General features: G+C 41.8%; 2 protein-coding genes across 3 annotated transcripts in view; one reads left to right on the plus strand and one right to left on the minus strand.

Moving 5' to 3' along the window:
* Positions 1–13218, plus strand: part of ALX4 (ALX homeobox 4) — a 58822-nt gene that overhangs the window by 30938 nt on the left and 14666 nt on the right. The window lies entirely within an intron of this gene.
* The window catches only part of EXT2 (exostosin glycosyltransferase 2), a 207166-nt gene continuing 196392 nt past the window's right edge, over positions 2445–13218 (minus strand). Inside the window, exon 14 of one of the 2 annotated variants that reach the window (XM_071218083.1) lies at positions 2445–6232. In XM_071218083.1, coding sequence (XP_071074184.1) covers positions 6199–6232 — 34 coding nt within the window. In that variant the 3' untranslated portion in view covers positions 2445–6198. The remainder of the gene's footprint in view (positions 6233–13218) is intronic. The other variant, XM_058305492.2, reaches the window with a different exon arrangement.

Genomic DNA, 13218 nt, shown 5'->3' on the forward strand with positions numbered 1-13218 from the left:
CAAGAATTAAAGGACATATATATGGAAAACTACAAACCTTTCTAAAAGAAATCAAAGAACATTCCATGTTCATGAATGGGAAGGCTAAATACTGTTAAGATGTCAATTCTTTAATTCCAAAGCAATTTACAGATTCAATGTAATCTCAAATTCCAACAGATTTCTTTGCAGAAATGGAAAAGCCACTTTTCAAATGTATAAATAAATACAAATTTATATTTATGAGGGGCCCTGAATAGCCAAAACCATCTTGAAAGAGAACAAAGTTGAAGTACTCACACTTCATGGTTTTAAAACTTATTATAGGAAGCAAATGTGGCTCAAGTGAATGGGCTTCTGTCTACCGTATGGGAGGACCCAGGTTCAATCCCTGGGTTCTCCTGGTAAAGATGTGCCCACGCTCGAGCCATGCAACAAGATGATGATGCAACAAAAGAGAGACGAAGGGGAGAGACAAGGTGACACACAACAGAAACCAGGAACTGAGGTGGCACAAGTGACAGGGAACCTCTCTCCACTTTGGAGGTCCCCAGGATCAAATCCTGGAGAATTCTAGAGGACAAAACAAAAAGAAAAGACAAAAAGAGAAATAGATACAGAAGATCATACAGCAAATGGACACAGCAAAAACAGCAGAGCAGGGAAGAGGGGGAGAAAAAAAAAAACTTACTACAAAGTTATAGTGATCAAAACAGCATAGTACAGGCACAAGGACAGACATATAGACCAATAGAATTGAACTGAAGGTTTAGAAAACAACGCTCACATCTATGGCCAGCTGATCTTTGGCAAAGGTGCCAAGTCCACTCAATGGGGAAAGAATAGTCTCTTCAGCAAATGGTGCTGGGAAAACTGGATATCCATATGCAAAAAAATAAAGGTGAGCCCCACTATATAAAAATTTCAACACAAAAGGGATCAAAGACCTAAATATAAAAAACAAAACTATAAAACTCCTAGAAGAAAACCTAGGAAAGCATCTTCAGGATCTTGTATTCTGCAATGGTTTTTTAAGCTTTATAACAAAAGGAAGAGCAACAACAACAAAGATTCATGGGACTTCATCAAAATTTAAAACTTTTGCACATCTAAGTACTTTATCATGAAAGTAAAAAGGCAGCCTAAAGAATGCGAGAAAATATTTGGAAGCCACTTATCCAAAAAGGATTTAATATCCAGACTAGAAAAAGAAATCCTCCAACTCAACGACAGTCAATTTAAAAATGGGCAAAAGACTTGAATAGATATTTCTTTAAAGAAGATATACAGAAAAACAGACTTTGGCCCAGTGGTTAGGGCGTCCGTCTACCATATGGGAGGTCCGCGGTTCAAACCCCGGGCCTCCTTGACCCGTGTGGAGCTGGCCATGCGCAGTGCTGATGCGCGCAAGGAGTGCCGTGCCATGCAAGGGTGTCCCCCGCGTGGGGGAGCCCCACGAGCAAGGAGTGTGCCCGTGAGGAGAGCCGCCCAGCGTGAAAAGAAAGAGCAGCCTGCCCAGGAATGGCGCCGCCCACACTTCCCGTGCCGCTGACGACAACAGAAGCGGACAAAGAAACAAGACGCAGCAAATAGACACCAAGAACAGACAACCAGGGGAGGGGGGGAAATTAAATAAATAAATAAATCTTTAAAAAAAAAAAAAAAAAAAGAAGAAGATATACAAATAGCCAAAAAAAAATTACATGAAGAGATGCTCAACATCTTTAGCCATTAGGGAAATGAAAATCAAAACCGTAATGGGATATCATCTCAACTTACTAGAATGGCTACTATTAGGAGTGCTGGAGAGGATGTAGAGAAATAGGAGCCCTCATTTTTTGTTGATGGGAATGTAAAATGGTGCATTTTGGAAAAGAGTTTGGCAGTGCCTCAGAAAGTTAAGTATAGAATTAACAGAAGACTAGCCATCCTATTTCTTGGTATATACCCAAAGTAATTGAAAGCCAGGGACTCAAACAGATATTTTTGCACATCAATGCTCATAGCAGCATTATTCACAATTGCCAAAAAATGACAGCAACCCTAGTGCCGATCAGCAGATGAATGGATAAGCAAAATGTGATATATGCATACAAAGGAATATTCAGTTGTTAAAAGAAACAAAATCCTGATGTGTGGGACAACATGGATGAACCCTGATGACATCAGATTGAGTGAAATAAGCCAGACACAAAAGGAAATAATATTGTATGATCTCACTGGTATGAAATAATTAGACTAAACAAATTCATAGTGTCAAAAACTAGAATACAGGTTATCAAGTGCCAGAGTGTGGGTAGGGAATGGGGAATTCATGCTTCATTGGTACAGAATTTCTGATTGGGGTGGTGGAAAAGTTTTGGTAATGGATGGTGGTGATGGTAGCACCACCAAATTATATATTGGAATGTGGTTAAAAGGAGAAGTTTTAGGTTTTATATATGTTTTTTAAAAATATGCTAGTATTTTTTATTGTCTTTTTTTGTGTATATGTTGAAATAATAAATTTTAAAAAAACACTATAGGATTGTACAGCACAAACAGTGAACCCTAATGTAAACTATGGACTAAAGTTAAAAGTATAAATATAATAATGTTGTTTCATCAATTGTAGCAAAGGTACCACATAAATGCAAAGTGTTAATAATAGGGAAAACTGTGTTTGTGAGAAGGGTTATGGAAATGCTCCATTTTCTGCATGATTTTCCTGTAAACCAAAAACTACTCCAATAAAAAAAAAAAAAAAAACATGAGGACCGGTACTGGCCCTGGAGCAGGAGGGCACACTGCCAGTAGTTGAGAAAATCTGTCTAGAAGACAGATTGGCCTTATTTATTAGAGGCTTTAAAATGTGGATATGATTTAGCTCAGTGTTTGTAGTTCTTGGCTTCCTCTAAGGGAATCACCATGAATGTGAGGAGAGATTTATCTAGAAGACATGCAGCACTGAGCTGTTATAATTTCAAACAATCAGAAATCCACGTACTCAACGGTAGAGACCTGATGAAATGAAATAGGGTTGGTCCATATGGTGGAATACTATGCAGTCTTTAGCAGTGATGCACTAGAAGACCACAGGACAGCATGGAAAGAGGTACAGGTAAGATGTTAGGTTAAAAAAAAACTTTATATAGTATGTGGTCCCCTTTTGGGGGCGGTATATATGTGTGTGTTATCATTTTCTTCTTTTGATTTGTCTTTTTAAAAAATTTCCATAAAGAACATAGATAACTATTTGCAACAAGGAAAAAAGAACTTGCCAAGTTAGAGACAGAAAAAATATACAGGTAAAAGGAGGAATTAGCCAGATACAAAAGGGCAGAAGGTCATACCATTTAGAAGGAAGGGCACAGGCAGAGAAGTGGAAACCTGCCATTGTGCGAGCATTGCATAGGGGAGTGTGTGCAGAGCTGGGGGGCTGAGAGCAGCGGGAAGGGTGTGGGGAGTGGGAGGATGTACAGCTGGAGGGGCCAGTCCTGCCTGAGGGATCCTCAGTGGTCACAGTAAGCTGAATTTGTCATGTTTACAGATTTAGCAAGTGCACACACATACACATCAAAAACACAAAAACAGGACGCTCGGTTAAATTTGAACTTCAAATAAATAATGAGAAGTTTTTCATATAAGTAGGTTCCCATGCCATATTTGGGACATACTTAAACTAAAAAAAAATATTTGTTTCTCTGAAATTCACATTTAGCTGGGCATCCTGTACTTTATCTGGTAATCCTAAGAAGGGCTCTGGGAAGCCAGTGAAAGCCATTGGAGACAGTCATGGTATGATCAGATTTGTGAATTTTAGACATTCTCTGGTTGCCTGTGGGGGTTAGTGAGCCTGGTGGCTCCTTTTGGAGGCTGTGTAGTAATCTAGGTGAGAGAAGATGTAGGCCTCAACTGGAGTAGGGGAGGGGGCAGGGAAGAAGATGATGATGATGATGATTCAGGGTCTCTGTACAGAGGAGAAGGAACTGGACTCAGTGGCTGCTGAGAAGGTAGGCAAAGATGGTGCTCTGATTTCTGTTTGGGTCACTGGGTGAATGGGGCTGATTGCAAGACTGAGGAGATAAGGCCTTCCATTTGGATGCCGAGGTTGAGGAGGTGGTGGGGTTTCCAACAAAGATGTTGGCAAAGGAGTAGTGCTGAAAATATGGTCCACGGAGCTCAGGGGAGAGGTTCAGCCGTGCACTCGCAAGGCAGCCTGGGGCGTCAGGGATGCTGCTGATGCCCAGAGTGAGAGGTCAGCAGCCAGGCCCCACGGCCAAAGGGGCCTTTCTCTGACACTTCCCCTAACCTGTTTCCACCCCTCTCCAGGGGAGCTCATCTCCCACTCTCTGGGATCCCACGGCTCAGAGCCCCACACTGTATCTGTCATAACACACACCATTCAGAATTCAAGTCACTGCTTTCAAATAATGTTTTAAAATGCTAAAAGCAGGGACAACCAGCAAGACGGTGGCAGAGTAAGTAGCCCCTAGAGTCAGCTTCTGCTACAGGGCAGTTAGCAAACTTCCAGAGCTATCTGGAGCTAGCCGAAGCACCTCTTTGGGGGCTCCAGGAGGCCAGAAGAGCATCCTAGAACATCCTTGAAGGAATGGAAGGAAGAGACTGCCCATCTGCAGAGAAAATTCATAAGTAGAGCACTCCACACCACAGAGGCCAGTGCCCATCCTCCACTGGAGGCACAAGCTGCCTCGGGAGCTGTTCCATGGCTGGAAATGAAAGCTCCACTTCCCAAAAATGGGGGAGGAAGAGACGGTTGGGCACCAACTTCAGCTACAGATGAGTAAATTCATCAGGCTACAGTATAATCCTATGAACAGCTAAAGTTTGAGCCTGTTCAAGTCAGAAAGAGGCCAGGAGTTGCCGTCTTAACTCCAAGCCTGGCAGGAGGGGAAGCGGGATGGACTGAAAATCACAGTGCTGGTGGAGACCGGCTTTTTTCCATCCAGATCAGATTGCAGGTCTAGGCCAGGACCCAGTGCTACTTCCAGCAGGGAGGAAGCTGGGGGGACCTGCTCAGACCTCTCCGGGAAATTGCTGACCAAGCCGTGGAGGCTGGTGATTATCCTACTTTGGCAGCACAGGCTGTCCCAGGAGCTATTCTGTGGCTGGAATTAGAAGCTCCATTTCTCAAAAACAGGAGAGGAGGAGACAGTTGGCCACCAATTTCAGCTACTGATTGGTAAAGCTGGCTGACTAAGGTATAACCCTAAGAACAACTAAAGTTTGAACTTGTCCAAGTAGGAAAGAGGCCGATAGCCACCATTTTGACTCTGCCTCCAGCACGAGGGGAAGCCCAAATGACAGAAAATCACAGTGATATAGGAACCAGTTTCTTTCACCAGATTGACCTGCAGCCCCAGCCTAGGTTTCAGCCCTACCTCTGGCAGGGAGGAGGCTGAGGAGCTCTGCACCAGCCTATCCAGGTAACTGCAGGTACATTTGGCTGGCACAGACTGAATAATTGTAAGTCTGTCAGGGCAACCATCGTCATCTTGGACCCGCACTTCATAGATTGCTGCCCACACCTGCAGCTCCATCCCCACCCAGGCAGGGAAGAAAGGGGCATGTAGCTTCATTATTCTCTCTGGGCAACTACAGTTTAGGCCTGCATGACTTGAATTACTCACACAGCTATGACTCTGTCCCTATCCCTGGCAAAGAAGGAAGTTGGGAGAAGCTTCATTGGTCCCTGGGGCAATGAGGGAAGCTTGAGCCTCCACCGCTTATAGCTCCAACTAAATCCTTGGCTCCTACTGCACAACCAGCAAGGGAGAAAGAGCAGGAAGCCCTAAACTAAAGAGAAAAACTGTACCCAAAATAAATACTCTAGTAAGCCAGATGCCAAGACACCAACAAAAAATTACAATCCACACCAAGAAACAGGAAGATATGATCCAGTTAAAGGAACACAATAAGTCTCCAGATGACATCAGCAACTCTTGTGGCCACTGTCTCCACATCAATGATAGTTTCTTCCATTGATAGAGTCACAGTTGTTCTATAGTAGAATAGCAGTGAGTCCATTCTAATCCATATTTTGTGTCCTGAGCCTCAGCAGAGTTGCAGCACCTACTTACCAGTTTGTTGGACAAGCCCATGTCAGCTAACAGGGAGGTGGGATTGGTCAACTACCACACCAGGGATCTGAGAGAATCTACAACTCCAAGCAGGAGATTTCCATCCATCAGCCATTTGGGATCTAAGCCCCCTCTCAAGTTAGTGGTGGAGTTGACATTGCCATCCCAGGGTCCTGAAAATGGAGGAATAAAATATGAATTAAGAATGTCTTTCAATGAATAAAATCTCCATTTTTGTATCATTCAAAAAAAAAAAAAGAAGATGACATTGGATGTACACAAAGAAGAATTTGAAAGCTTACATAGAAAAATAGCAGATTTTATGGGCAATAAATGAAATTTTAAAAACAATGGAATCCTATAATAGCAGATTTGAGGAGGCAGAAGAAAGGATTGGTGAGCTTGAAGAAATGTCCTCTGAAAGTGAACATACAAAAGAACAGATGAAGAAAAGAATGGAAAACATTGAACAAGGTCTCAGGAAACTAAATGACAGCAAAAGATGTACAAACATATATGTCATAGGTGTCCTAGAAGGAGAAGAGAAGGGAAAAGGGGCAGAAGGAATATTTGAAGAAATAATGGTAGAAAATTTCCCAACCCTATTGAAGGACATAGATATTAATGTCCAAGAAGCACAACATGATATGATATATTTAAGATACTACAAGAGAAAAACTTCCAGTCAAGAATCTTATATCTGGCAACATGGTCTTTCAAAAATGAGGGCAAGTTTAGAATATTCACAGATAAAAAAAAACTGAGAGAATTTCTAAGCAAGAGACCAGATTTTCAGGAAATACTAAAGGGTGTGCTAGAGCCTGAAAAGAAAAGACAGGAGAGAAAGGCCTGGAAGGGAGTCTAGAGATTAAAATTATATCAATAAAAGTAACTAAAACTGTCAAAAGAGTGATGAAAACAAAATATGACAGATGAAACTCAAATAGGAATAAACTGAAACAATGATGTAAAGCCCTTGTATTCAGAAAACTATAACTCAAGGGTAAAAGAAATAAAAAAAGGCCTAAATAACTGGAAGAACATTCCATGTTCACCGATTGAAAGACTAAATATCATTAAGATGTCAATTCTACTCAAATTGATATACAGATTCAATGCAATCTCAATAAAAATTTCACCAGCGTTTGTTTTTTTAAGTGAAAACATGATTATTAAATTTATTTGGAAGGGTAAGGGGTCCTGAAGAGCAAGAAACATCTTAAAAAAGAAAAGCAACTCTCATCTCCAGACTTTAAATCATCTTATTTAGCTGTAGTGGTAAAAACAGCATGGTGCTGGCATAAAGACAGACACATAGACCAGTGAAACCAAATGGATGTTTCAGAAACAGACCCGCATATGTATGGTCAAATGATTTTTGACTAGCCTGTCAAACCCACGCAGCTCAGGCAGAACAGTCCATTCAACAAATGGTACTGAAAGAACTGGATATCCATAGCCAAAGGAAAGAAAGAGGATCCGTATCTCACATTTATCCAAAAATTAACTCAAAATGGATCAAAATCTAAAAATAAAAGCAAGAACCATAAAGCTCCTAGAAGAAACTGTAGGAAAATATCTTCAAGACCTAGTGGTAGGTGGTGGATTCTTAAAGGAGTTAAGATGAGGACTGAGAAGGACTACTGATGTTTCATATATGTAGAAGTTTTAATTATCTTTACCATAAAAGTGTAGAAATGTATAGAGTGGGTGGTGACACATAGTGAGTAATGGCTAGTTTATAAATGGGGATGTGGCTGAAAATGGTAGTCTAGAGATGTAAATGCCAACTGACAGAATGCAAGAGAATAATCTAGGAACTGAATAGCACAGTAAACCAATAGGTGGATGAGAATTGCTGTTGATGGTACAGATACAAGGGTGTCCTTTGTGAGCTAGAGCAAATGTACATCACTATTGCAGGGTGGTGGGAATGTGGAGAAGCATGGGAAAGATACAACTGAAGTGACCTATGGACTGTGGTTAGCAGTAGTAATATAATATTCTTGCATCTATGCCAAAAAATGTACTGTGTAGATAATGGGGCAATATGGAAAATGTGTGCCAAGTATACACTATGGACATGGTAACAATCAGATGATATTATCTTATCTGGAACAAATGCTCCACCAGGATGTGCTGTGTTGATAGAGGGGTATTGTTTGGGAATTGAGCTCATGAGCGTGACTGTATTATAAGTTTACAACTTCTGTCATGAAAGTACATTTAAAAACAAAAATAGGGTTAGTTGGGGGGAAATACATCAAATGTAAGATAAGGACTATAATTAGTAGTAAGATTTTGACATTATTCTTTTATAATTTGTAACAAACGTCTCATGACAATGCAAGGTATTGGTGGAGGGTTGATGTATGGGACCCCTGTATGATGTTATACATGTTTGCTTTGTAAGTTCACAACATTTACTATACACTTATTGTGTATGTATGCTCATATACAAATGACATAAAGATAATAATAGGGTGGTTGGGGGAAAATATTTTGGTTGGTAGTAATATTTTGAGGATGCTCTTAAATCATTAGTTAAAACTGTTGAACAACAATATAAGGTGTTGGTGGTAGGGTGAGAAATGAAAATCCTGTATGACATTATATATGTTTGTTTTATAAGTTCACGACTCTTACTATACACTTATTGTTTATGTATGTTCATATATGAGTGGTATACTTCAATACATTACAAAATTTTTTTGATGCTATAAGCAATAACTGTTCATAGTAGAACAGATAGAAAAATCAGATCAGCTAAAAGAACAAAATCTACTCATATACCCATATTCCCACCACTGGTAACTCCTTAAACAGTTTGATAGACAGTTTTCCAGTCTTTTCTAAGGATAGGGACTGCCCCCCCCCTCCATTTTTCCCAAAATGAGATTTACTTAACAATACATGACAAATGTCTCAAATACTTTTCTTGCACAACATTAATTCCATGCACTTGTTCAACAGATGTTTATTGACCATCTACAGCATCCCGGACACTCTCCCAGGCATTAGATGTAAGGGGTGAACAACGCAAGAATATTCAAATATGGTCCCTGATGAATGGGAAGGAGAGAGAGAGACAACACAGGGTAAAAGATGAATAACTATGTAACAGTGTGTGTTAAACAAGAGGGAAACTGGGTGCAGAATAAAGAATACCAGGGAGGATCTTCCACTTAAGATGATACCATCCTTTATTTAACCAATCCCCTATTGTTGTACACTTTGGTTATTTTCAGTTTTTCTATGTAACAAACAATGCCATGATGAACTCTCCTAGTTAATTCTTTGTAACCATCCATAATTATTTCTTTAGGATAAATTCCTAGAGATGGGATTTCTGGATAAAGTGTATACACTTTTTTTTAAACAAATCAATTTTATTGATACAGATTAATAAAACATACAATTCATCCAAAGTATACAATCAATGTCATCTAGTATAATCACATAGTTCTGTGTTCATCACTTCAGTCATTATTAGAACATTTTTGTTATTTCAATAATAATAAAAAACAGACAAAAAAACAAACAAGAAAATTCTTCACCTCTCAATCTCTCTCTGTTTCCCCTGCTGTGCGTAGCTACTATTTCTGGCAATTCTTGCACAGTTATTTATTTGTTTATTAAGCAGTTTTATTGAGACACATTCACATACCATGTAATCTATCCAAAGTGTATAATCAATGGCTTTTGGTATAATCACGATGTTGTACATTCATCATCTTGAAAGTTTTAGAACAATTTCATTACTCCAAAAAGAAAGACTCCAACACCCCTTAGCATTCCTTCCTCAGCTCTTCATAAGCACTAATCTAATTTCATCTTTCTAAATTGATCTATATCTACATTTTATATAAGTAGAATCATATAATGCAAAATGTAGTATTCTGTCTCTGCTCTCCTTCATTTAGTATAATGGGTTTTTTGTGTCTGATATTAACATTTTGTAGTATTAACCTACATTTGTTTAGCTTCAAAGAAAAACAGTCTTATATATGCAATTTTACCCATATTCATATTCACATAATATACTTATATTTCATATAGTATATTTAGTTCATAATAGCACAACATACAGCATTTGTCCTTCTGTGCCTGGCTTGCCTCACTCAACACAGTGTCCTCCAGGTTCATCCATGCTGCCATATGCTTCACAAGTTCACCTCTGCTCACCACTGCACTTTTTTTTTTTAGTTATTTAGTTTTTCCTTAATATATTTAAACAATATAATCAGTTTAAACAATACAGTCTTGTATTTTATCTATAGTCTACATGTTTGCTAATTTTTAAAATAGCATACAGTAAAATTAACATTCTATGATATACAGTAATTTGAGTTTTTAACACATCCTTGTACAGATTCGGGCCCTCATCACTACAATTGGGATACAGGATAGCTTCACACCAGTGCTGCTGCGTTGTAGGCAAACCTCCCTCTCCCCCTAACTCCTGACAATCAGTGATATATTGTCCGTCCCTCCAGTTTTGCTTCTTCCAGAATCGTCATACAGTAAATAAATGGAATAGAACAATTTGTAAACTTTGAGACTGGCTTCTTTTACAAACCATAATGCCTTTGAGATTTGTCCATCTCACTGCATAAAGAGTCTTTTCCTTTGATTGCTAAGTAGCATTGCATGGCCTGGATGCACCACAGCTGGGAGTTACATTCGGGTTGTTTCCAGTTTGGGGTGATTATGAGCAGATCTGCTACAAACATTCAATACAGGTTTGTTTGTTTTTCTGCCTGAAAATAAGTTTTCAGTTCTCTCAGGTAAATGCCTAGGAGTGGGAGTTCTAGATTATGAGGTAAGCATATGTTTAACTCTGGAAGAAGCTGTCCAACTTGTCCCGTCAGCAACGTAGAAGTGTTCCAGTGGCTTCACCCCATCATTTGGTATTATCGGTGCTGAAAGTTTTCCGTTGTAATAGGTGTGTAGTGACAGCTCACTGCGGTTTTAACTGCATTTCCATGATGGATAATGCTGTTGAGCATCTGTTTGTGTTTACTTGCCACCTGTATAGCTCCTTTGGTGAAGTCTCTGTTCACAACTTTTGCCTCCACCCCTATTTTTTTTTTTTTTAACACATTACTAGTCACAGAACTCCGCACTTTATTTGGTACCATTAGTTTTCCCCTAATGTCCTTTCACTGCTCCAGAATCCCACAAAACATTTTGTCCTCGTGTCTCCTTAGCCTCCTCTGGCCTGTGACAGTTCCTCAGACTTCCCTTGATTGGGGGAGCCTTTTCTAACGCTTTGGCTGGTGTGTGTCGGCAGTGGGGTGCCCACGTCACTCCGGTGCGGCCGGCCTGCGTGCTGGAGCTCCTGCTTGCCCCGCCGGCTCCTCGGGGGCCCGGAGCTGTGCTCCCCGCGTGTTTGTGACTGCTGCGCCTGGACTTAAAATAGGGACATCCAAGCTGCACCCTGGACAGAGCCCAGTGGCAGATGAAGCAGGGTGGGGGGCACGATCAACGGCTGACCTTTAACCCCTTCCCCATCCCCACACGGCTGTTTGTACAGCAGTGGGTTTAGTCCGTGCCCTTTAAATAGCTCGCAAGGGGCTCCCGCTGGCCTGTTCTGTTTAAGGAGATTACATCAGGCTGCGCGCTCCGCCACAGGCTGGGTGAGGCCGGCTCCCCCGAGAACTGAGCAAGCGGCAGGGCCCCCACAAAGCACATGTTTGCAGGAAAAAGAGATGTAATCAAAACCCTGGAGGATGGAGTTACTCAGACCCCGTAGGCAGACACTCCACATGCACAGGCCCGGGCGCGCCCCGTGCTGCCTGCGCACCCGCCCGCACACACGTAACCCACGCACCCCACAGGCTCACACATCCGCATGTGCCCGCGCTTGAGCACGGCTCTGTCTGCCGGCAGCTGCACGTGTGCTCCCTGCACGAGTGAGCACACACAAAGGTGCTTCCTGCACCCGCTTCCCAGATGGCATTGCATTTAGGGGTTAATTCTCTTGACATCACAGTCAAAAACAAAGCAAATGCACCAACAAAAACAATGTTGCCCTTGGAAATCTCTCAAGTGCTTTCACATCTTGAAGAGGTTAGAAAAATTTAAAAAAAAAATTTTTTTAAATAAAAATAAAAAAAAGAATAAAAAGGAAGAGGTTAGACTAGACTGGAGTCATTCCATTGGGTTGAACCAGGACAAATGGGTGGAGGTCAAGGGACTGAAGAAAAACTTGCCATTTCTTGCATGTCTAGAGCTGAAATCTAACAGCCAGGGCTGTCCAGCCACGGACCCAGCAGCTCCAGGAGCAGTGTGTGTCATCACTGGAGGAGCTGGGGCAGAAGTTAAATGACCTTCTGCGGCTCCTGATTGAGAATATCTTCTGGCTTCATCAGAAGTGGCTGTTGGAAATAATGTTTTCCGAGGATCATCTGGAGGGCGTGGGATGCCACCATAGCCACCGTTTTGTGAGTGCCTTCCAGGGCGCAGGCATTGCTCCTGAGTCTTATCCATGTGCTTTGCTCGAGTCCTCGGAGGAGTCTTGGGCTTATTTCTAGATCAAGACATTCCACTGGGAAGCTGGGAAGCTGCAGATGGGGGTTTCATTGTCTGGGACCCCGCAGGGCTCCACTGCGGCTCAGCCGTACCCCAGCACTGAGTGCCACTAGGCCATCAAGACCCGAGGAAGGCCTGCTCGAGGCTGGGCAAGGGGAGCGCTTCCCAGGGGCCTCTTCTCTATCCTCGTGTGGCGGCGTGGTGGGTGTGGCCCCTGCAGGCTTCTGGGCAGATCCTGGACTGGGTTTCTTGGACACTGGTTTAAATTCTGGAGCATCTCCCGTGAATCCCACCCCTCTGCTTCTCCTCCTGCCTTCCTGACGCTCCTCGATGCCCTCCTGCTCCCTGCGTGGGGACAGCCCTCGAGGGTCTGTTTTGGTATTTCTTCTGCTCGCTCCCTTCGGGATGTCTTCTACTCTTACTGTTTCAGCTGTCAGACTTGAATGGCATTAGTTACTGCCTGCCTCTCTTTTTATGGGTCTCCCCCAACTTTATCTTCATTTTCTAGCAGGGTGGATTGGTTTATCCCTTTGTTTGGTAGGTTCTCTATGAGACACTGGCACACAGTAGGTGCACTAAGAGCTGGACAGAGTGAGAGCTCAGCAAAGTTTGCATGCTAGAAATT

This window comes from Dasypus novemcinctus, chromosome 10, assembly GCF_030445035.2.
Source record: "Dasypus novemcinctus isolate mDasNov1 chromosome 10, mDasNov1.1.hap2, whole genome shotgun sequence".
Classification (NCBI taxonomy): domain Eukaryota; kingdom Metazoa; phylum Chordata; class Mammalia; order Cingulata; family Dasypodidae; genus Dasypus; species Dasypus novemcinctus.